We start from the raw sequence: 22,673 nt of genomic DNA on the forward strand, positions 1-22,673 counted from the left end.
TGGTACATCAAAAAGTGTGGTTATGATGACCATCTAACAAACTAATGCAGAAAAAGATAATGCTTAAAATGTCACTAAAATGCAGTATTTAAACAAATAGAAAGTGAGGTGAATAACTGCATAAACCTTTTTTTTTTTGAGAAAAAAGAACCACCCCTTTTATTAGGCTGGCTACAGGACTGTTTTTTGAGTCATATGAAAATATTAAATATATAAATATTGATATTACATTTTAATAAAATACTATGAGCATGTTAGTAGAATAATGTGTATTTTATCTGGGCAACCGTGGTGACAGCTCAAAACATGTCAAAGCGTCTGCCATCTTGGAACCTCAATATGTTGACATTGTAAGAACTATTTTTACAGTCTGTGTTGTCACACAGTAAAAATCTGTACGTTAATTATTCCAAGATGCCACCACACTGTGAAGAAAAACAGTGTTTGAAATCCTTGAAGAAGAAATAACAGACATAGGCCTCTAACGTTTTACAGGTAAGTTCATTTATTCATTTTCTTTTCGGCTCAGTCCCTTTATTAATCGGGAGTCACCACAGTGGAATGAACCGCCAACTTATCCAGCATATAGTTCATGCAGAACATACACTATGGCCGATTTAGTTAATTCAATTCACCTACAGCGCTTGTCTTTGGATTGTGGGGAAAAGTTGAGCACTTGGAGGAAACCTACACAAACACAGGGAGAACATGCAAACTCCACACAGAAATGCCAACTGACCCAGCCAGGGCTTGAACCAGCAACCTTCTTGCTGTGAGGCGATCGTGCTACCCACTGTGCTACCGTGACAGCCTTCACAGGTAAGTGTTGGTTTATATTTGTGTACTTTATATTAACTCCTTGCAGATTCCTGAACAACTTTATATGTAATGTTAGCTATTGTCTAAAAAAAATTATACTATAGCACATTTATACACGCAGATACAGTCACTTGCTTTCTTCTTGACCATTCCAACTAGGGCAGCATGATATTGGAAAAAACTGACATTGCGATGTTTTGTTTTTCTGCGATATATATTGCGATATGAATAAAATTTCACAATAATGCTTAAGTAATTATTTGGAAAGAATGCATAGTTTTACATTGGTTGGGATGATTTTATATGGGAGCTCATCTTCATAAAATATACAGAATGATCCAAAAATAAGGCAAAATACAATAAAGAGATGAAATTAAATCAAATATGCAAATATACATTTCATTTTATTGACTATGATGTATTGTATGTATTGTACTGTAAGTGTATATTGTACTATTTATAAAAATTTTTTTATTGTTAAACTCGTTACAACTTCCTGCCCAGGTATGGAGGACGGAACCTGCAAAAACAATAAATAAGTAAACATGCAAATACACAAATAAATGAGTAAAGAAATCCATAAATTCCTGCATAAATAATAATACATTAAATAAATAAATGTGCAAATAAATAAATAAATGTATATAAAACTACATGAATTTTGGGGGAAAAGGAAATGATAAACTGAAAGTTAATTTTCCCCCCCTTCCAAACGTTCATTAATTTCTTGAAAATTGTTCCATATTTACTTTTCCTCAGGTCAACATGCTAATGAGAATGAATGAATAAACATTCGAAAGGGGGGAAAAATAAACCTTCAGTTCCCCTTATATTCGTGTAATTTATTTAATTATTTACCTGCCCGCACTATTCATTATTTATATATTGGATATAATGGATTTTATATACATTGATTTGTTTATTTGCATTTTTATTTATTATTTTATTTATGCAGAAATGTATGGACTTATTTACTCATTTATTTATATTTTTGCAAATTTATTTATTTGTTTATTGTTTTTGCAGGTTTCATCCCCCATACCCAGGGACTACATTTTTAAATTAGCTTTGTAGCTATCTCTGGCACAATATGTCATGTTGTACATTGTCCCTGTATGTGTATATATATAAATAAATAAAGTACAGTTCAACAAAAAAAAATACAGCACTTTATGGTTTTGTGTGGAGTCTTAACAGTATTAATGAACTGAAATTCAGTAATCAAATGTAAAATAACATGTTTTGATCTGTGATTCCCGTTTATATATATGTAGTTGATGTCAGATATATTGGTAATATAGAGTAATATATGGTAATATAATTCCAATATGGAGGATAGCTTTTGTATAGAGTCCTGCAGAAACATCCACTAATGAGGCATAAATGCATGTATATTCGGTGGGACCACTGCTTCAATAACTACTTTACCTAATGAATTTCATCAACTACATGTGACAAAGAAAACAATCTTGCAAAACATCTGCTCTCATGTGGCTTAATATATCTCATTTAAAACTGAATAGGAATTGCAGGATTGTCTCCAACTGTGTGCTGTGCAAATTAACCAGCCAACAGAACAGAAGGCTTTTTTCTTCCTGGATAAAAAAGAGAGGAGCAAACACAACAAGCAAGTCTGTTTCGCATTCACCAGAGTTGTGTGTCTGCACAATACCCCTGAACTGTCCAACCAAACACAGCAGTGCTTGTTAGACCTCATTAGAGACAGATTGACCCACTCTCTAATGATTATTGATTCATTATCTGAGAATAAACAAGAACCGAGCAGCATAACGCTCACAAACGCTCCCTCACCATCTGCAGTCTTGGTACAGTTGGTTGGTTTGTAGTCTGAAAACTCCTCCGTCCCGTCCTTTTGGATCATGACAGTGGAGGCTAATTTCTCTTCATCTGTGGCATGATGGACCCGGTTGGACAGTTTAGAGCCAGCATCCTCCTGCACATCATTCTCCTGTGAATCAAAAAGTATATTATAGACATGATACACTTTAATTACTCCATGAATAATTGTTATATGAAGCTAAAATGCTATGCATACTAAATAGCACTTCAATTCAGGCTAAATAATTTAATGTCTTCAAAATTAGTTATGTCAAACTTTGTTCTTCAGAAAGTCTCTAGAACAAAAGCATGGGACACGGTGACCTGTTTTGGAAATTGCATCCAGCTTCTCTCCCTCACACACATGCAAACTATTGTTCTGGTTAAGAGAGGGCAGTAATATAGAGATACTGTATTTAATAAATGAGGGTTTGCTCAGACTGGAATATTGGGAGAGAGAGAGAGAGAGAGAGAGAGAGAGAGAGAGAGACTGTGAGAAGCATCTTTGCTGAGTCACTGCAGTAACTATAGAGTCCAAGACAATACTGCAAACCTAAATTATATTTACTTGTGCCACAAACATACACACACACACACACACACACACACACACACACACACACACACACACACACACACACACACACACACACACACACACACACACACACACACACACAGCTAATAAAATAAGATTAAACTATTCTTAAAATGCATTGATGAAGATATGATTGATTGATTTTTGATTTGATTTGGCATCTTTGACAAATTATATGTTTGATTCCAATTATCCCTTTACATTTTGTAACATAGACCCCCCCCCTGCAAATAGCCATTAATTAAATTTTCATCATACCTTTCTCATTTGCTCCTTTTTCAATCACCTTCATCATTATATTGCTTTAATAATATATATTTATACAACTTTTTAAATTGATTATTATCCTGACATTGTTTGAGAGTCTGATCTAGACTGTTTCAGAATTTCACACCACAGACAGACATACACAAACATTTTAAATTTGTCCTTGTTTTCAATCTCCTAAAATTTTGTTCTTCTCACAGATTATATCCCCCTTGTCTTTCTTCAAAAAACTTTTGTATGCATTTCGGAAGTAATTTATTCATAGCTTTAAAAATAAATTGTGCTGTTTTAAATTTAACCAAATCACTGAACTTAAGTATCTTCAATTTAAAAAAATAAAGGATTTGTATGCTCCAAATACCCCACATGTTCTATCAGTCTAATTACTTTTTTCTGCATTTTACATAAGGATCGTAAATTAGATTTATATGTATTCCCCCAAATTTTAACACTATAATTTTTAACACAATAACACATATATGGCAACATAAGTGTATTATATAATATATACAATGATTTATTGTCCAGGATAAATCTTGCTTTATATGCTATTGCTACAGTTTTGACTAATTTTGATATCACATTACTTATATGCGGTTTCCAGCTTATTTTATGATCCAATACAACACCAAGAAACTTAATTGCATATACTCTTTCTATAACTTCATTATCAATTTTTAAATCTATATTAATTTCCCAAATAACATAACCTTTGTTTTACTTATATTTAATGATGATTTGTTTACGTCAAACCACAATTTCAATTTATTAATTTCTGTTTTAATCATCTCCATAAGTTTTGGTAAATTATCCCCAGAACAAAAAATACTCGTATCATCTTCAAATAAAACAAACTTAAACAACTCTGATATCTTACACATATCAATAATGTAAATTATAAACAATATTGGACCTAAAACTGATCCTTGTGGTACGCCACAATTTACATTTAGATATGATGATTTATAGTTGGCAATTTCCACGAACTGTTGCCTATCTATTTTTTAAACAACTGCTTATCCACTCCAAGGCTACTGCTCTAATACCATACTTTCTAATTTATTTACCAATATATTATGATTTATTGTATCAAATGCCTTCTTGATGATGATCTAACCAGCAATCAAATAGTCAAATGTGAGTTTAACATTTTCAAACTGTAGTTAGAGGTCCTTTAGGGGAAAATGTTGAGAATTAAATAAAATAAAAGTCAAGAAAACTTTATGTTGATGTTTTAGCAGATTTATTCTGTTACTAACACGATTCATTGCATTGCTAAGTGGATATTAACATGTTGAAAAACATTGCTAGAATATGGTTATCATGTTGAAACGCTCTGAGAGATATGGCTTTAATAAGTTGAATATTAGCAATATTAGCCACATAGATTGTGCATACAATTTGGAATTTGTTGGAAATCTTACCTGATCGCAGACATCCAGGACCAAGGACTGATTCTCATACTTCTTGACTTTACATGAATTCCTACAGAAAGGAATATTTATCCCATCAGTATATACATGTAAGAAACATTGAACCATTTTTCCCCCTATTTCAACTTTTTAATTGTCATGTGCAGTAGGTTAATGGTATTATTATCAGATACAGTGCTCAGCATAATTGAGTACAGCCCATTCTGAAGATTAAAATTTGTATCTATTTCTCAGTGAATATAGGCAATGTATTTTGGTGCATTTAAATAAAACAGATTTATTAAACAGATATATTTATTAGAATAATATTTTCAACACCAAACATATTTAGAAATTGAAAGATAATACAATTAGTTTCAGGCAAAATATTGCAAAAAAAAAAAAACTAATCAACAAATTTTTTCTTTTTTTTTTTTGCTTCTCTTGATTTTTCCACATTTTTAAATTTGTATTTAATAATTTTCTACAACATATACATTAGAGTGTTCTAGTTTTTGGACTGTTAATGTAATTTATTTTGTTAGATAAGCTCCAGATTTGGCTTCAGTACTGACTAATCCAATGTATATGCATAAATATAATATTGTATAGCTTCCTATTAAATATATGAATTTAAAAGATAGATTTTTGACGGGTGTACTTATATATGCTGAGCACTGTCGACATTTTATATATTATTATTGATATATTGACCAGGCTGTTTATTCTGACATTTGGTCATGATGTTTTTCTCTAATTTAGGACATCTTGTCAATGGATAATGCAAATTTGACTTTTAAGTGAACTTTGAAGAAATGTTATCGTTTAAAAAATGACAAATCAAATCTATCTTTCATTGCAATATTACAAATAGATATGTTCAAAACTACCCACTTTAGCATCAAATAAAAACTCAATCAAATCAGTGGCCAAACAAAAACTCTTATGGAGGTCAACATGTTCATATCACACAGCCAAATACATACCTCCTTATTTATCTTTTTTAATATATAAATCAGCTGATGTGCCTTCAAATACAGTATGTTACTTTGTATAATGCCAAAAGCTTTAGCATAGATGCTGCAGTCACACCAATGGGTGACAGTATAAAATGGAATATATTTAACATTTAAACTTCATCATATCCCATATAACCTATATAAACAGCTTCATCAGCATTAGAGTGGCCAGTCAGCCTTTTGTTCAGATATTGGCATTTTAAAATCATTGGCTAACCACTCAAAAATAGGAATAGTCATTCTTTTTAAAACAAGCAACCTACATATTTACAATCTACAAACTGATAAGTGCTTGATATTAACACTTCAGTGAAAATACCAATCTAAACTACTAATCAGCTAATCTGATGGCTACAATGAAAGGGTCATATTTTAAAATCGTTACAAAACGCCCATGGTCTAAATCAATACTGTCTGCCTGGACAGTTCGAATGCAATAAAATAAGTAAGTAGACCTTCTGCCCTAGTTTGTTTGGAGGACTGATACTGCACGTGGTTTGTAGCCACAGGGCAGTTCAGCCTTCAGCAAAGCTCATGACATGCAATGGGACAGAAGAGATTACAGTCATAGTACAGGAAAGGAGGGCAGGAGAGGATACTTACAATAGAAAACAGAGAAACCGCACTTGCTCAGTGGTCCTGAGGACGGTATGACAGAGGGAGGGACAGGGAGGGAGAAAGCAGACACAGAGAGGAGGGGATGTGGAGAGGGACGTGCCGTAAGACATTAGAGGGCAAAAACGGAGCATGAAAAAAATCAGGTAGGAGTGAGTTAAAGCTTCCTGGCTTCCCAAACAAATAGGAGTTCGTTTGACCATGACATAGTTTAGTGAAAAGTGTACAGCATGACACTGTAAACATGACTGCCATGATATTTATGACTGTAAACTGTAATATTGGGCCATGTGAAGGATGTGTGATTAGACTGATCAGCTGAGATGTTCAAAAGAAAGGGTAGAACACCAACAATAAAATAAACACAAAGTGAAAAGAAGGTAATGTGTTAGTGGATGCAAAATGCTCACCCTTGATAATTTTAGGTACAACAGCTGGCTAGGAACATAACACAAAGCCACAGATGCAACATACAATAGCCTTTATTAATGTCTGTCAGGCATAATCACTCACGTGATGATCCTGTCTTTGCTTTTCTTCGGAGACTGTCCAGCTTTCTTTCGCTGCTCTGGAGTTCCCTCAGGTTTGAGTTTGTCTGTTAGCTTCTCAGATGTTGGTTTAACGGTGTCACTTCCACCTATAGACTTTGATGGCTTAAAAGGGTCAACAGAGTCATCAAAGTCAAAACTATACGATCCTTTAGGAACCGTCGGCGAGCTGTTAAGTTTTTGTTTCCCACCAAATGGATCAAAGTTGGGATCGTCCCACTGATTTGGGTCAAAGTTGTAGGATTTCTTAGGAATCGGAATATCATCAATGTTGACGAGATCCACGTTTTCAGGTGGTGGTTGGTTTTGTTCTGAGGATGTCTCTGGTGGTAGAGCTGCAGTTTCTGCAGCTTTCGGTCGCAATTTTTTTGGAGTAGTCAGCTTGCTGCTTGTCTTTTTTCCAGATTTTTTGGGTGGATCTGTCTTAACTTCAGCATCATCAAGTCCAATCTCAAGCAAAACTGGCTGTGCAGGAATTTCATCTGTCAACTCTGATTTAGGAATACTGGCATTGGCAGGTGGAGAATTCTGCAACTTGGACCCTCCATTTGCAAATGGATTCATGGTTTCATTAAACTGATCAAGGTCAAAGTTATAGCTTCCCTTCGGAAGTATCGGAGGATCGTCGTCCACCTCGTTGGGGTCAACACCATTCAGTGGGGACTTCACTTTAAGAGAAGGAGGTCTAACCTTGAGAGACTTGGTCTGTGGTTTTGATGATGGTTCTTCAATGTGACCATTGCAGATATTGCTGTGTTCTGTTGCAATTGCATCAGCAGGATCAGGCTGGTCCACATCCATGTCAACAGAGGAAAGCTGGTACTTAGGTTTCAGGGTTGGGGTGGAGTCCAGACTGCTCTGCCGCAGAACTGCGGCAGGTACATCCTCAGGAAAGCCCTTGTCCAAGGTCAGATTCTGGGTTTTTGTTGTGATGGCAGACAAATTATTTACATATTCTTCAGAGAAACCTGTAGAGCATAGAAGAGGTATAGTTCATATCACGGTCTAGATCATTTATTGAGTAATCCTGTTGAAATCTGGCAATAATATTTTGTGGTATAGTATGTTCGCCTAATATCTCGGTTGTACTATCAGGGAGTTTGCACTCTTCCTTTATATACACTTAGAGCACATACTATTTGCTCTATTGTTCAACCTATAGGATATTGGAAGAACAGACTTCCTTACAACAGAAAAGGCAGGAAATGCTTCTGACAGGATGCAAAGAGCTGAACAATAGTCCTCTCTTCCCTGTCTTAGGCATAAAAAATGCAGCAGAACAACTTTAAGCAACAATCAGCGACAAAAGTGGGCTAGATGTTTCAACACACCCAATTCAGATGTACTAGAAATATGACATGACCTTTCTGTGTCATAACACTGCCTCTACAACTTCAATTGTAGTGACCATGTGTAAAATTGTGTCAGCACTCTTAAAGTAGCCATTATAACACACTTTTCGTTGACAAACAGTACTGCTGGCAGTCATCGCTGAGTTTTGATGCAACAGCCTGTTGCTAAGAGACAGGAAGAGATTTATTTATAAATGAGATCCATGACTTTGCACTGACCTCATATTGAGAAGACTTTGAGAAGTACTAGCTGCAATCTTTTCTAAATATTTACATGCAAGAAAGAACATGTCTAGTGATGAGGAGAATGTTTCTCTAAGCTAAATAAGTCCAAATTCAGATAGTGCCCCAACATATTAATCTTGGTGCTGACTGGTGTGACATGAGTTTGGGTTTGTTTGAGTGATATACTATAGAGGTTGAGGGTCAGGGTTGGTCACCAAAATTTGCAGGACTGATCCCAACAAGATTGTACCTTTAACTACTGTAGACTGAAGCACAGACTGCTTCAGGGGATTGACCTGAAGTAAGTTGTCTAGGGTAGTGCTTCTAAAAAACTCTTTTAGAGGCCTTGACCCAATGCATATTTTACACATCTGTCTCATCTAAAACCAGTAATTAAACTCATCCTCCCACTAGTAAACTGCTGGAAGATCTGAATTGGTTGTGACTGATAAGAGGAGATACATAAATTGTGCAGTAGTGGGGGTCCCCAGGACAGAATTGTGAAAACTGTTATATGGTAACACTGCATAAAAATTGCTTTAATGCAACTTTAATGCGAGCACTGTCTCAACTGTCACACATTGGTATCTACCGGACATCCAAAAAGAAGAACTTGAGCTTTACCAACTAGCATTTTAGGGAACTAGCTTTTACATGTACAAAATAAACACAACTGTAGCCTTCAGCACAATATTGTAATCACAATATTTCACCCACAGACCTTCCAATGGTTGGTCTACACCCAATCTTTCTCCTGCTTTCACCAAGTTTTAACTTTCTCTTCCTCTTTGTGTCTTTTCCTCCACAGCTGGCACTACACTGTCCTTCATTTTAAATGAGATCTCAGCCACGTCTTCTCATTGAGGACATAAAAATATTCAGTTCAGCACTTTTTAAAAGTCTCTGGGGCTGCTCTTGCCATCACGTCCAGAGGTCAAGGCTCCTCCTTGGCATCTACGCATAGGATGATCTACTTTGGAAAAAAACATTTGGGCAGATGTACATCAGTGGTATTCACAAACCTCCTCAAGTGGCAGTCATGAAATTGCTTTCCATTTGAAAAGGTGCCCCTAAGTTGGAATCTTGTCCTGTGCTCACCATGGCTCAAATGCAAAGCACTCAGGCAATAATGTTTGTACAGAAGGGACACTTCAGTCATCATTACAGATTACAGGGCCAGGGGCTCAAGACCCCTGATCCTTTCAGTCTCTGAAAGCTATGGTTGGCGTGTGAACATGCGAATCATCAGGCACAACGTGAATGGTTATGCAACCAGTGCTAGTAGCCATGACTAGAGCTTCCTCTTTGTGGTGGGAGTGTGATGCCTTGACCATGTTTATTTCATCAAAGTGAGCAGAAATTGCATCAGTCGGCATGAACTAACACAACACAAATGCTTCCATCTCCACCCCAATGAGACACTTGTCAGAATGTTTTGATTATATAACAAGGGTAAAAATAAAAAGAACACTTATGCCAGGCAAATATATAACGCCGTCACATATATTAGTGAATTCAGTCTTCAAGAACAATAATATTGACCATGTACATGACTGGCATTATGATTAGGAAAGGCAATTCTACAGTAAATAATGCATATTCTCTATCGTCAAAAAGAAACTGTCTGTCTGAGTAAGATGCAGCAGGATTTAGTGCCTTGGTAAGGGACAAAAGAAGCCTTCTGTTTACATAACCACAAATTCTGGCTAAAGCACTGACAGCCATGAAACGTTTATTCCAGACAGCTAGCACTGGTGTGTGTCTGTACAGCTGAGAGGATGAGGATGTCTGTGGTGGAAACTGGATTGTGCTCTGCAGGAGCCAAACTTTTACTGTCGGTCTGCTCAAGCTATCCAAACCACGACACGTAGGCTTGGAAAAGCTGCCTCTTTTAGTCTGAAGCATGCTGTAATTCTTAACAAAACTCTCAAAAAACTTGGCATTTTAGTTTTCTAGATGTACACTAAAATACAGCATTAGTAAATTAGAAAAATGGTGAGCTAGCACAAGCCTAGCACAATTTTTATGAGTTCAAATGTGTGTGTTAGTGTGTCTGTGTGTGTCATTTAGAGAAAAGAACTAAATCACATGACGTTTGTGCCTGCAAGCCTTTGACCTTGTCCATTGATAAAAGTGCTCTGAGTGGAGCAAATGCTTTTGTTCAATTCCAAACTCTTGAATTCCAAGCTGTGCGCTTTTCCCACACTGGGTCAGGGGCCTCTCTTTACCCAAAACTCTATTTTCCAACCTCAAAACCTCCTCCACTTAGGTAACTAATACTATTTGCACTGTTTTGATTCTAGCTGAGGCCAGATTGTGTCAATCCTGCTGAATCTCTGTAACGTAAAACACAGAAACGTATCCACAAAGAGCTTCACTTAGACTCTAAAATAAGATTTCAAAATGCAAAAAAATAACAAGATACACATGTTTTCATGTATATGCATATGGTAGTGACGAGTCCGATTTGAGTGTGTTTATGAGATTTTAATGGGCAGAAAAACTCCTCAAAAAGAGTCTGGAGACTTGCAGCTGTTTTCAGTTAGTTATATGGTGCACTGCCCTGAAATTGGACACATGTCTGAAGGTGGAGAGGGAAATATATATAAAAAAAACAAGCAAACTGTTCTAGATAAGGAAATGAAACTGAAATCTGCAGTCAAAATCTAGCTTTTATTTTACTGCCCATTGAGGTCTTATAAATCACAGTGCCTAAAACATAAACAAATCATTCTTCAAAATAATTGTATCCTTTTTTTATATTTGATTTGTTTAAAGGAAGATTTTGGGGCATGAAGAAATGAGTATGATTGATTATTCTAATGAATAAATGAATCAAGCTAAATTTATTTGCTTCCCTTCAAGCAAATTATCTGTGCTAATATTTTGATGTAATTAATAATCATTAAGCCTACTCGAATTCTAAGGTAAAGCATCATTTATTATTAGGAATTACAAGAAATCATACCAGCGATAATATTAAAAGTGATCCATAAAAAAATTCAGCATTTACAAATAGCACACAAAACCACTAAGGGATATACGTTCCTCATGTTTCCATGGCAACATCACATTGCATGAGAGCAACAGAGGCACGTGTAGCAGCAGGTGCTTTGTACATCTACTGTGTGCTTCTCAGTTATAGGAGGTCTTACTTTACCTGAGCTCTCTGTGATTGGCTGATCCAGTGCTGATAGTTCTTTAAATGGCTGATGGACAGGTGTCTCAGCCTCAGGCGTCTCAAACTGTCCTTCTGAATCCGAACTGATGGAAAAATAAAGAGTTCTGTTAGTCACAGCACAGTTCTTAGATCTTTACTATGTTGACAATGGAGCTTCGCAATGGTTATTTGGCACAGTTTGATTTAAATCAGATGAATAATGTTCATCTCAGGGTGATTAGTACAAATACAAACTCATCAGATCATCAAATGACATCAATATTTAATAAAACACTTTGAACATTATCTTTAGCCTTTGGCAAAACAAAAGTAAACTAAGCACATCATGTCCTCATTAAATAATAACAATGTAACCAATTGGTGTAAAATAACACCAATACTTTCTGCAATATTCACTTTATCTGTTGTGCTTATGTGAGGTAAAAAGAGCTTTCAACATAAAAGGAGTATAGGTCACTTGAAAATGAATCACTTTTGAGGAATAACATAGTCATCCTCATGTTGTTCCCAAACCCATATGCTTTTATTTCTTCCATGGAAAAACAAAGGATGCATTATGCATTACACTCTCAAGTTTCAGAGAGGACACATAAAAGTGTCACTAAAGGAGTTTTTTTTTTTTTTGCTATTTTCTAAGGCTTGTGGATTCATGTGATAGATTTGTGCGAAGGCTTTAAAGATTTTATGGGAATAATGACCTACATTTCAACATATAACATATGTTGACTTCTTGAGAGACATTCATTGCACAATAACTGGAAAAACATGACCAGTACAGTTACCAACCAAAATGCTTTTCTTTGCGTTCTCAACCCTAACCCTAACTCAAAACAATCCCTGTTCACACAGATCCACAAAACGAGTAAACTTCTATATTTTGCATACATAAATAGTATGCATTACTGTAGGTCAGTCACTTTGTAATAAAATTCTATGCAGCTCCACACATCTTAATCCACCATTGTTGTTTCACTTCATAAAGGGGTGGTCCACTATGATATCATATTTTAAACATTAGTTGATGTGTAATGTAGCTGAGTGAACATATACAATATCTCTGAATGTAAGATGCTCAAAGTTTAATGTAAAGGGAGACATTGGCTTTTAAAGAGTTAGCTTAGCAAAGCCTACAGCGAACGAAGTTTGGGGACTACAAATAAATACATCCGGGCTAGTGAGATCACAAGCGCTCCAGGTTACATGCATTCACCACGCATATACCCTGCACATCGAAGGGTGTGGCTAGAGGCGCTGTAACATTATAGCAGAGAAAGCTAAAATGCCGTCCAAACGCTGCTATTTTCAGAGAGCTTGTTCTGTTTCTGTTTGGGGGCTTATAAAGGCCATGACACAAAGAGAAAGGTGCTTACAATTTAATATTAATTATTTTTTCCAGAGAATTATAAAAATATATATAGCTCTAGCATTTGACAAAGGACAGCTTCCAGGATCTCTCCCAGTTCAGTGCTGGATTCGGCTAAAAACTCTTCAAAGACGGAGCAGCTCCAACCAAGCTGTGGATTGTGAGCCACAACCTGTAAGTATTTTTATTTGTTAAAACTGATCTATTACATGCACAGTTTCCAGCGTTAACGGTATGTTGTAGCAAGGACGTAAACAAGGTTGTAAACAACAGGAAATTCTGTTTGGCACATTAACAATTTAGCTACAAATTCATATTTATCCGTCAAAGTGCTGTAAACAGCCACAATCCTCACTAACGCTGCATTGTCTTTCTTTGTGGCAGCTTTCTGTGCATTTTACATCTCAAGTAACAAACTCGCAAAAGATATTGTGACCCGAATATATATGAAAGACAGGCATGAGATTCGGCTATGTCCTCTGTGTCATTTTCTGTCAGATTCAGGCTCAAACGGATACGTCTAAGAGCTACTGTGACTGACAGTCTTTACACAGCGTAAAATCGAGTGCTTGTAGGGGCGTGACGGTTTTCCTGTTCATGTGGAGCCAATCTGCAAATCACATTACATTATGTTAGCTGGCCAATCAGAGCCTCTTGAGTGAGGGCCTTTTGGAGGAACTAGGAAATATGGTAGTCATTTTCATGTTAGCTGAGCAGCAGTATATAATCAAAGTAAGATATATGAAAAAATAATGTGATTTTTTACAAATGAAGCATGAGCACACATTGCTTTGCATCTAATAAACACCCAAACCTTAAAAATACACTCTGGAGTACCCATTTAAGTACTCAAATGTGCCTATAGATTGAACATATAACCTGTAGTGCATGAGATCACTGTTTTAAGGCCTATTTACTCGTAAACGTAATTCGCAATTTGAGAAGATCACACTTTGAAACCTGTTTTAAAGGTGTGGTCTTTTAGGTTCCCAAAACACCAATTGTTGTGTAGATTATAGATAAATGGCCAAAACGCATAAGGTTTTTAGGCTGAATTGTTGTTATGTAAACATATCCTTAGAATGATAGTTCAAATTTTGGGCGGACTATCCTTTTCACACTCACTCACAACAGAGCATAGAGGCCATGAGCTTGAGCTGAATAGGAAGAATTGTTAATCTAGTGTGTGAAAGAGAGAGAGAGATTGGTCCACAAATCTGGGAGAACTGCCCAGTCTTGTTGCACTAGGCCACCTGCAGTCCTATAATACCGTTAGGGAAGAAATCACTACTTGCCGAGCAAACAAACACAACAGATAGAGAGGAACTTGCAAGAAAAAACTGCATAAATGAAATATTAACAGTAAGCCTATCAAAGGGTTTAGAACAAGATTTGCTAAATTATTATTTTTATCATGTTGTTACCTTCAAACAACCTTATTTCTAAACAGTGAGCCCAAACCACTCCATGAAAGCACTGTGTTTTTCATAAAATCTCACGCTGCTTATGTTGACTCACACTGGGCTCCATAGAAATGAGTAGCTCTCTACAGAATGTGTGGGTGGCTTACTGTGTGCTTTTCTAAGTACATCTACAACTTTCATGATCCTGCCACTCTTTTGGGCCATTGTTCAGGTCTGTGTAGTGATTAATCTGCGGCAGTCTCTCAGGCTGCAAGGCGTTGGGAAAGAAAGGATTCTTCCAGGAACGGAATGTTAGCAGACAGTTCAACAACAGTACATAGACAGGATGTCAACAATATAGCTCAGGGGAACCAAACCAAAACATTCTTTTTGCCAGGGTGATAGATATTAATTAAAGATTATATAAACAAACATTGAGATAAACTACATTTACGGATATTCTTGGAATAGCGGTTCTTGTCTGATTAAACTCACTACAACAATGCTAAGCTGTTGTGAAGTGTAGCTATGTGTTTGCACACTACATGTAACGTGTTATTATTCTATGGGTGGTTGTTGGTCTCTAGATATGAGATATGGTTTGGATTCCTCCATTAATGTAAGTGTATAAATGTAAGTGCTGGCTTTGGTTTAGAAAAAGAATGTCTTGAGGTGTCAGGATTATTCGTTCCTTCAAAACGTAAACCCTACGTTTAACCCTGAACTAGAACAAAAAAGGCTCCTTTTTTAACAAACAGTGCTGGGAAAGATAATGTTATCTATGGGCAAGGAAATTAGCCATGTCACATTTGGGGGGTTGGGAGAGGAGAACGTTTAAACTGTGATCTTTATCTGAGCCCAGGGAGACATTAGACTTACAGCTAGACCATGAGCCTAGCACACTTCCTAAGGAAATCCCCCAATGCAGCTGAAAACACCCACAAACACACCAAGAACACTCAATACAGATGAGCGAACATGTGTATATGTCACTTTCCCCAATCGTGACTTGAGCACCAACAGACACTGACATTCAGAGCCTCTGATCTCTGACTGCTTTGATCCATGTGGCTGACTGCTAAGCCATGGCTGTCTGCACAGCATTCAGAACAGTTAACACCATCATCAGACTCAAACAGGTGGCTCTGAAAGCACTCTCTCCTGGGTTGGCCTCTATTGCTGATCTTAGACCCGGACATGATTTAAAAAAAGAAATTAAGAGAATCACGGATAGAAGATAACAGATACTTCCTCTCTCAAAAGCAACCTGAAACCCCATATCCGTACCTCTCTTCACATCCTCATGCTGTGCAGTTCATTAGGTTTTAGACTTGCCTGCAGCCATGAGATCTTTCGTCGTCCTCTTGGTATCGTGGTATAGCCTCTCGTGCCTCTTCCATGAGGGGATCGTCGTTCATCCCCAAACCAGTGTCATCTTCTTCCTCTCCTCCTCCTCTAACAGCAGACCAGGTCCATTTGGCCCACTGGACGGGTGACAGCCAAGACATCTTTAACCTCCTGCTGGTGACACGCCAAGCGTCTACAGGAACACTTTGTGGGCGAATCCAAACAAGTGAGTCAGTCTCTCCTTGCCTCTATTTCTCTCCTCCTCTCTTGCTGATGTTTTTCTCAGGCAACACTTCACGTGGTCTTGAAGCTGCGTTTCATGTTTTCGTCGCAAAAGCTTCACAGCTTCCTTCCTCTCACGCGACTGTTGATGTCTCTCACAGCAGCTTCCTCTATGTCAGTACAGCTGAGTAGCGAAGAGTTTCAGTCTCCTCCTTTCCCTCGCAGAATACCACAGCAAAGATCAGCTGGCTGCCAGATAACTCCCCCATCAACCCCTCCTTTTCAGGATCGGACTATTGAGAAGAAACTAATGGGGGGAGGAAAATGGAGAGCGCCTGCATCTCTGGTCCAGCTGATCCAGCAGCCCCCATGGCGTAGGAATGGTAGCGTCCTTCCAAAGCAGAACTGCCTCTCTCATGAAAAACAAAAGTAGGGAGCACAGACCGAGGTTGAAGAGAAGGGAGAGGGGGGCTCCGTGGTTTCGGTAGGGAGACTGTGGAATGCAGGGCTGAGCTCCTCCTCAGTCTTTTTTCCATTAACCATCTCTAGCCTTGAGCTCCGGCTCACAACCAGGAAAACCTGTTCTCTCACTTATCCTTTCACACACACATTGCTACCTGTTTGGAATGCTTGAGCAGATTGCCTGGGGAAACCAGCGTTCCCGTGACTAATTTGTACTCAAACCAAAATCCTTTTCCAAAAGGAAAAATGACCGCAAGACTCCTGCAGTATCTAAACAAAACGAAGTCAAGGAATTCAATTGGAAAAAATGGCTTAAATACATTTAAAGACTTCTAACATAACTACTTCTAACATAAGTACTATTGATGTTCACATTACATAATCCTAATCAGGATAATACCCTACTCAAGGATTTGGATGATGGATAGTCCACCAAGTATCTCAATTTTGCACCACAACCACATCCTTTGACCACTGTCAACAGTCTAAAAATACAACCCCGATGAGGCTGTGTTGATGGTGGTTGCCATCACAAAAGCTACTCTCACAACCCAAATAGTTCTTCAAGCTGTAGCTCGATTAAGCTTTGACAAAATATCCTGAGAAATAATAGTGAACTCAAAACCTCTTCTTTATTTTAATGCAAAACAACTTAAAACATAAAATATGAAAATAATATCACATTGTACAGATTTTGGTTGTAGATTTTCACTGTAAGGAAAACAAGAGATACCACCACCTCTCCATACCACCACCAGTGTGCAGCATTCACTTGGTTGATGCAATGGCAGCCACAGGACAATGGAGTCAGTGCGCTCACCACACACCAGCTATAGGGGGAGTGGATTGACAGTGACAGCCAATTCGATGGATGGGGATGATTGGGAGGCCATGATGGGTAAGGACTGATTGAGGGAATTTGGCCAGGACGCTGGGGTTACACCACTACTCTTTACAAGAAGTGCCATGGATTTTTTTTTAATGGCCACAGAGAGTCCATCTCATCCAAAAGACGGTGCTCACTGACAGTATAGCATCCCCTTCACTATACTGGGGCATTAGGACTCACACAGACCTCAGGTAGAGACCTGCTGGCCTCACTAACACCACTTCCAACTGCAACCTAATTTTCCCATGTGGTCTCCCATCCAGGTACTGACCAGGCTCAGCCCTGCTTAGCTTCAGTGAGTAACCAGTCTTGGGCTGCAGGGTGATATGGCTGTGGCAACTATATATAACGTAAATATTTCAAGGGTTTTCTGCTACATATTTCTGTAAGACTTCTCATTTATGTTATATAAAGCCATACAAGTCTTAATACAAGTGTCATTTTAAGCTGTTATTCATGGGAGAGATTTTAGACATAAGTTGAGAGCCATATTGCTTACTTCCATATGTAAATGAGTGCATGACATTTTAATGAAAAGATCTGTTTTTCATTTGTGGATTTTTTCCCCAAATAAAGGACCACCCATATACATTATGAAGCGATCGTGAGGTTTTGAGACCACAAGCTCAAGATGTGAGGCTGAGATTCCATTATGCAAGTTGAGAAGGACGGCACAAAGAGGGCTCACATTTCAAACACACGTGAAAAATTTGGCAAGAGCCTCCACAGAAGCCAGAATAAAAGAAAACACACAACATCAAAGAAAACAGGCTTCCCAAAAAGGGCAAGGAGCCTAATTGTCTTTCCCCAAAAACAATGACCGGGCACAGGTCTCAGAACATTTCACGTTAACACCATGTTAAGCAAATCAAACAGAGCTAAATGTGATGGTTTCCCATTTGGTTGAGAAAGTCCTAAGGGAGTGTGCTTCAGTGCTTGTAATTACTGTTTCCACATTTGGAGACTGAAGATGCTGAAGCTCTGTGTTTGGATCCACCCAACAGTCTGACTGAATGCAATGATTTGGACTTAAAGAAGGAAAAAATCTCTTGTCACAAAGGAGACACAGAGGGGGATGAAAAATGTGAAGAATTCCAATCAGTTGGTTTTGGGTGTGTCCTGAGTGAGACTCAACACTCATTTACAGAATAAAGGTACAGTGAGATTTATATGTGTCCAGTGAAGCTTTGAACAAACAACTTCAACCAAAACCAAAGGTATCATTTAAAAGCAAGGTTTAAATGCAAGATTCCAACACATGGGATTTTTATGACCCTTTGACGTATTGCTTTACTGAGATACACTACCAGTCAAAAGTTGGGAAATATTGTTTAATGCTTTCTTTATCTTGCCAAGGCTGCACTTTCTTGATAAAAAAATACAATAAAAATAATCGTGAAATATTGTTTAAAATCTGGAATAACTTTTTTTATGTGAATACATTTTAAAATGTACTTTTTTCTATCATGCAAACTGGAATTTGAGTTACATTACTTTAGTCTTAACCCTTGTGTACTGTTCAGATTTACTACCCTTTCATTATGTTCATAGCTGTTTTTGCCCCATTGACTTCCACTATAATGACATTTTTTCATTGCAAAGTCATGACATCATAGTTGCGTCCCAATTTGCATACTTATACTATGTCCAAATGTCCAAACACGTCTTTATATAAGTTCAGTATTGCTGTTGCAGTTAAAGTATAACACAGAAAATGCGATTTAAATATTTTCAAATTGGCTAGATATTAATTAATAGTCATACAAATGTATTCACACTTTTCACTGGGTTTGCAGTTCTAATCAAATTCACGTCCAACACGCAATGTAATGCTGGCAATATCAGCGATCAAATACTATTTAGGATGGATAGTATGCAAATTAAGACACAGCACATATAATCATGCATTCTTGAATGTTGGTGGTTTTCCCTGTTGGGAGGAGGTAAAAGTTTCATTTTAACTGTTGATCATCAGTTGGCCACATTAACCCTTTAGATAGGACAGTGCAAAAAGTTCTGGCTTTTATATGGAGCTCTAAGGAATAAAATAGCAGATTATAGTATGTGTGTGTGTGCTATTTTCTACTATGTTCTGACAGCTGACCTGCTTATTTAGATTTTCTCAGAAATAGTTTTTTTTAGATAATTTCTCCTAATTTTACGTTTTCATATTTAGATTTTAACCAGAAAAGTAAAGTAAAGCTATAGTTTAAACTTGTAAAGTATGAAGTACCTAGGGTCATAATCATAAAAGTATAAAGATGTTAGTTTAAGAAGAGTAATTCAAAATATATTTATTTAATAACATATCATGATAAGTGCGCAAAGGTCTCTCTCACACACACATATTCACTATACTCCATATAGAGGCAGAAACTAAGCTTTATTTCGCAACTGATGATCAACAGTAAAAAATACAGATTTTATGTCTTCCCAACATGTAAAACCACGAACATTAAAGAATGCATGATTATATGCTGTCATGTCTTTGCAATCAAAATGTCATTATAGTGGAAGTAATGGATCAACAACAGCCACAAACATAACGAAAGGTAGTAAATTTACCTAGAATGTATTGTTGAATTTTTGAAAAAAAGCATTTTCCCAAAATATGTCAAAATAAGATTTGTCACCAAAAATCAGTCCATTTGCTGGAACACAGAGAAAGATGTAGCAAATTTAAGATCACCAAAACTACCCCAGAGTGGATGAAAACATGCCCAACATGTTTTTGCCATGTTTTTGTCGGCACCAGTAGCCTAGTGGTTAAGTGTGCGTACATATAGACCATTTTGAGAGATGTAAACAAAAACAATGGCTCCTTCCTTTTTTACATTTTTTGATTTCTATAGCTTACGAGAATCCAAAAAGAGCCACATATTGATAAATAATGTTATGACAGCTGTTTAAATAGCAGATTGAATTGCCTCGTTACAGTTATAAAATAGTTTGATAACAAGCAGGAAATGTTCATGGGCCAATGACATTACCACATTGAAATGGTCTATAGCACTGAGGTGGTCATGGGTCACGGTGACCCAAGTTCAATTCTTGGATCGAGCTCCTTTGCCGATCCTGTTTCTCTCTCAACACTAATGTCAATATACATGGAAAAATCCCTAAAAATTCTTATATATATAAAAAATAAATCATATTTTTTCCCACACTTTCCACACCTGACACATGTTTAGTTTAATTACGTATTTGACTTCCGTATTTATATTTGTTTATGCCATTATTTTCTGGACACAGCTGCCCCAGGCTTTAATTTAACGTCAGGCCAGATCATCACATCATAAAAATGACACCCCTCCAACCTTCAGGGCAAAGACATTCCTGTGTTCAAAGCCAGGTTCAGCACGAGCTCTTCTAAGCTCCCAGCATCCAATCTTGCGAGAGTGTGAATGATGACATCTGCTGCTAGGGAGATTCGCTGTGTTATATCTCAGCCTCTGAATATTAGATCTGTGATGAGGTGTAATAATAACAGACAGAACTAGACTGAGGCTAAAGGACACAAATGAGGCGGCAGAGGTTTTTTATGTAACAAATCTTCAGTGATGTGAGAAATAGCTGTAATAAGGCCATTTGGGTCTCCAGACCAATGCATGCACATACGGCTATGCTTCATTGTGTATTTGCGGGAGCTAAAAATAGCACAATCAGCCACACTTCACATTTTCAGAAAAGACTGGAACATGATGGACAATTAACAGTCGACTAGCAATAGTGTTCTTTAATCTATATGTGTATAGAGGTCTGGTCTATTTGCAGCAGGGCAATAATCATTGTTATTTTTACTGGAGTCACAAGGCAGGGAGAACAGCTGTCCAAAATCAACTCACATGAGAAAAACCACTCCCTTTAAAATAAAGGGTGTATTGCAACACGGGTCCAGAAACACACAGCGTTTTTTTTTAGTATTTAATCTTGGGTTAATAAAAGCTAGGAGATTAGCAGGTGGTTTCTGTTTGATTGTTAGATTACTGCAATCAAATAGCATCGATTTGGTACAATATAATTATGAATAAGAGGAACATTGCCATAACATATAAATTATTTGAACTATTTAAACTTATTATATTTATATGGAATATTAATAAGGAAACAGAAACTTCTACAAAAAAATAAAGGGAACACTTAAACAACACAATGTAACTCCAAGTGTTCCCTTTATTTTTTTGAGCAGTATATTACAAACTTCCTGACAAAAGTCTTGTTGTCAATCCCACATGGACCCAAGATTCACATAGAAATCAGTCAAGTTTGCTGAAGGAAAAATCATGGTTTGGGGTTACATTCAGTATGGGGATGAGTGGATGGAAACATTAACAGCCTGAGGTATCAAGACATTTATGCTGCCCATTACATAACAGAACACTAAAGAGGCCAAACTCTTCAGCAGGATAGCGCTCCTTCTCATACTTCAGCCTCTACAATAAAGTTCCTGAAAGAAAAGAAGGTCAAGGTGCTCCAGGATTGGCCAGCCCAGTCACCAGATATGAACATTATTGAGCATGTCTGGGGAAAGATGGAGGAGGCATTGAAGATTTCAAAGAAGAATTCAAAGAATCTTGATGAACTCTGGGAGTCCTGCAAGAACGCTTTCATTGCCGTTCCAGATGACTTTATTAATAAGTTATTTGAGTCATTGCAGAGATGTATGGATGCAGTCCTCCAAGCTGATGGGAGTCATACACAATATTAATTCTTTTTCCACTGCACCATGACTATATTTTATACTGTACATTATTTCTGTTAAGTGACAAAACTTTTGTTTAAGCAAAGTCAGACCTTACTGTGCTTATTAAATAATTAAAAATCAAGGCATAATAATATTTTATTTTGGTAGAATAAGCATAAACTAGAGGACTTTGCCTTTCATATAAGCCACTTCTGATACTAAATGATCAGCCCGAAGTCAAGTTATTATTTGTTTTTTCTAAAACTTGGATAGGCGACAAGACTTTTGTCAGGTAGTGTAGACCATGCCCATCTCATAGTTCATTAATTTACAGAGCCATCTTGTGGTAAAAACCTGAACTACTTATAAAAGGAGTGCAAAATGGGACTATCAAAATGTTAAATGCTTCTTAGGAAATGGGACAAATG

General features: G+C 37.1%; 1 protein-coding gene across 2 annotated transcripts in view; it reads right to left on the reverse strand.

Moving 5' to 3' along the window:
- The window catches only part of tacc1 (transforming, acidic coiled-coil containing protein 1), a 37,091-nt gene that overhangs the window by 8,687 nt on the left and 5,731 nt on the right, over positions 1-22,673 (reverse strand). The window contains exons 1-5 of one of the 2 annotated variants that reach the window (XM_056466230.1): positions 15,977-16,698; positions 11,855-11,958; positions 7,083-8,085; positions 4,948-5,008; positions 2,632-2,788 (exon numbers count right to left, since the gene is read on the reverse strand). In XM_056466230.1, the coding sequence (XP_056322205.1) occupies positions 2,632-2,788; positions 4,948-5,008; positions 7,083-8,085; positions 11,855-11,958; positions 15,977-16,149 (1,498 nt within the window). In that variant the 5' untranslated portion in view covers positions 16,150-16,698. Of the gene's footprint in view, positions 1-2,631; positions 2,789-4,947; positions 5,009-7,082; positions 8,086-11,854; positions 11,959-15,976; positions 16,699-22,673 lie in introns of those variants that run through there. The other variant, XM_056466231.1, reaches the window with a different exon arrangement.

Source organism: Danio aesculapii, chromosome 10 (genome assembly GCF_903798145.1).
Source record: "Danio aesculapii chromosome 10, fDanAes4.1, whole genome shotgun sequence".
Classification (NCBI taxonomy): Eukaryota; Metazoa; Chordata; class Actinopteri; order Cypriniformes; family Danionidae; genus Danio; species Danio aesculapii.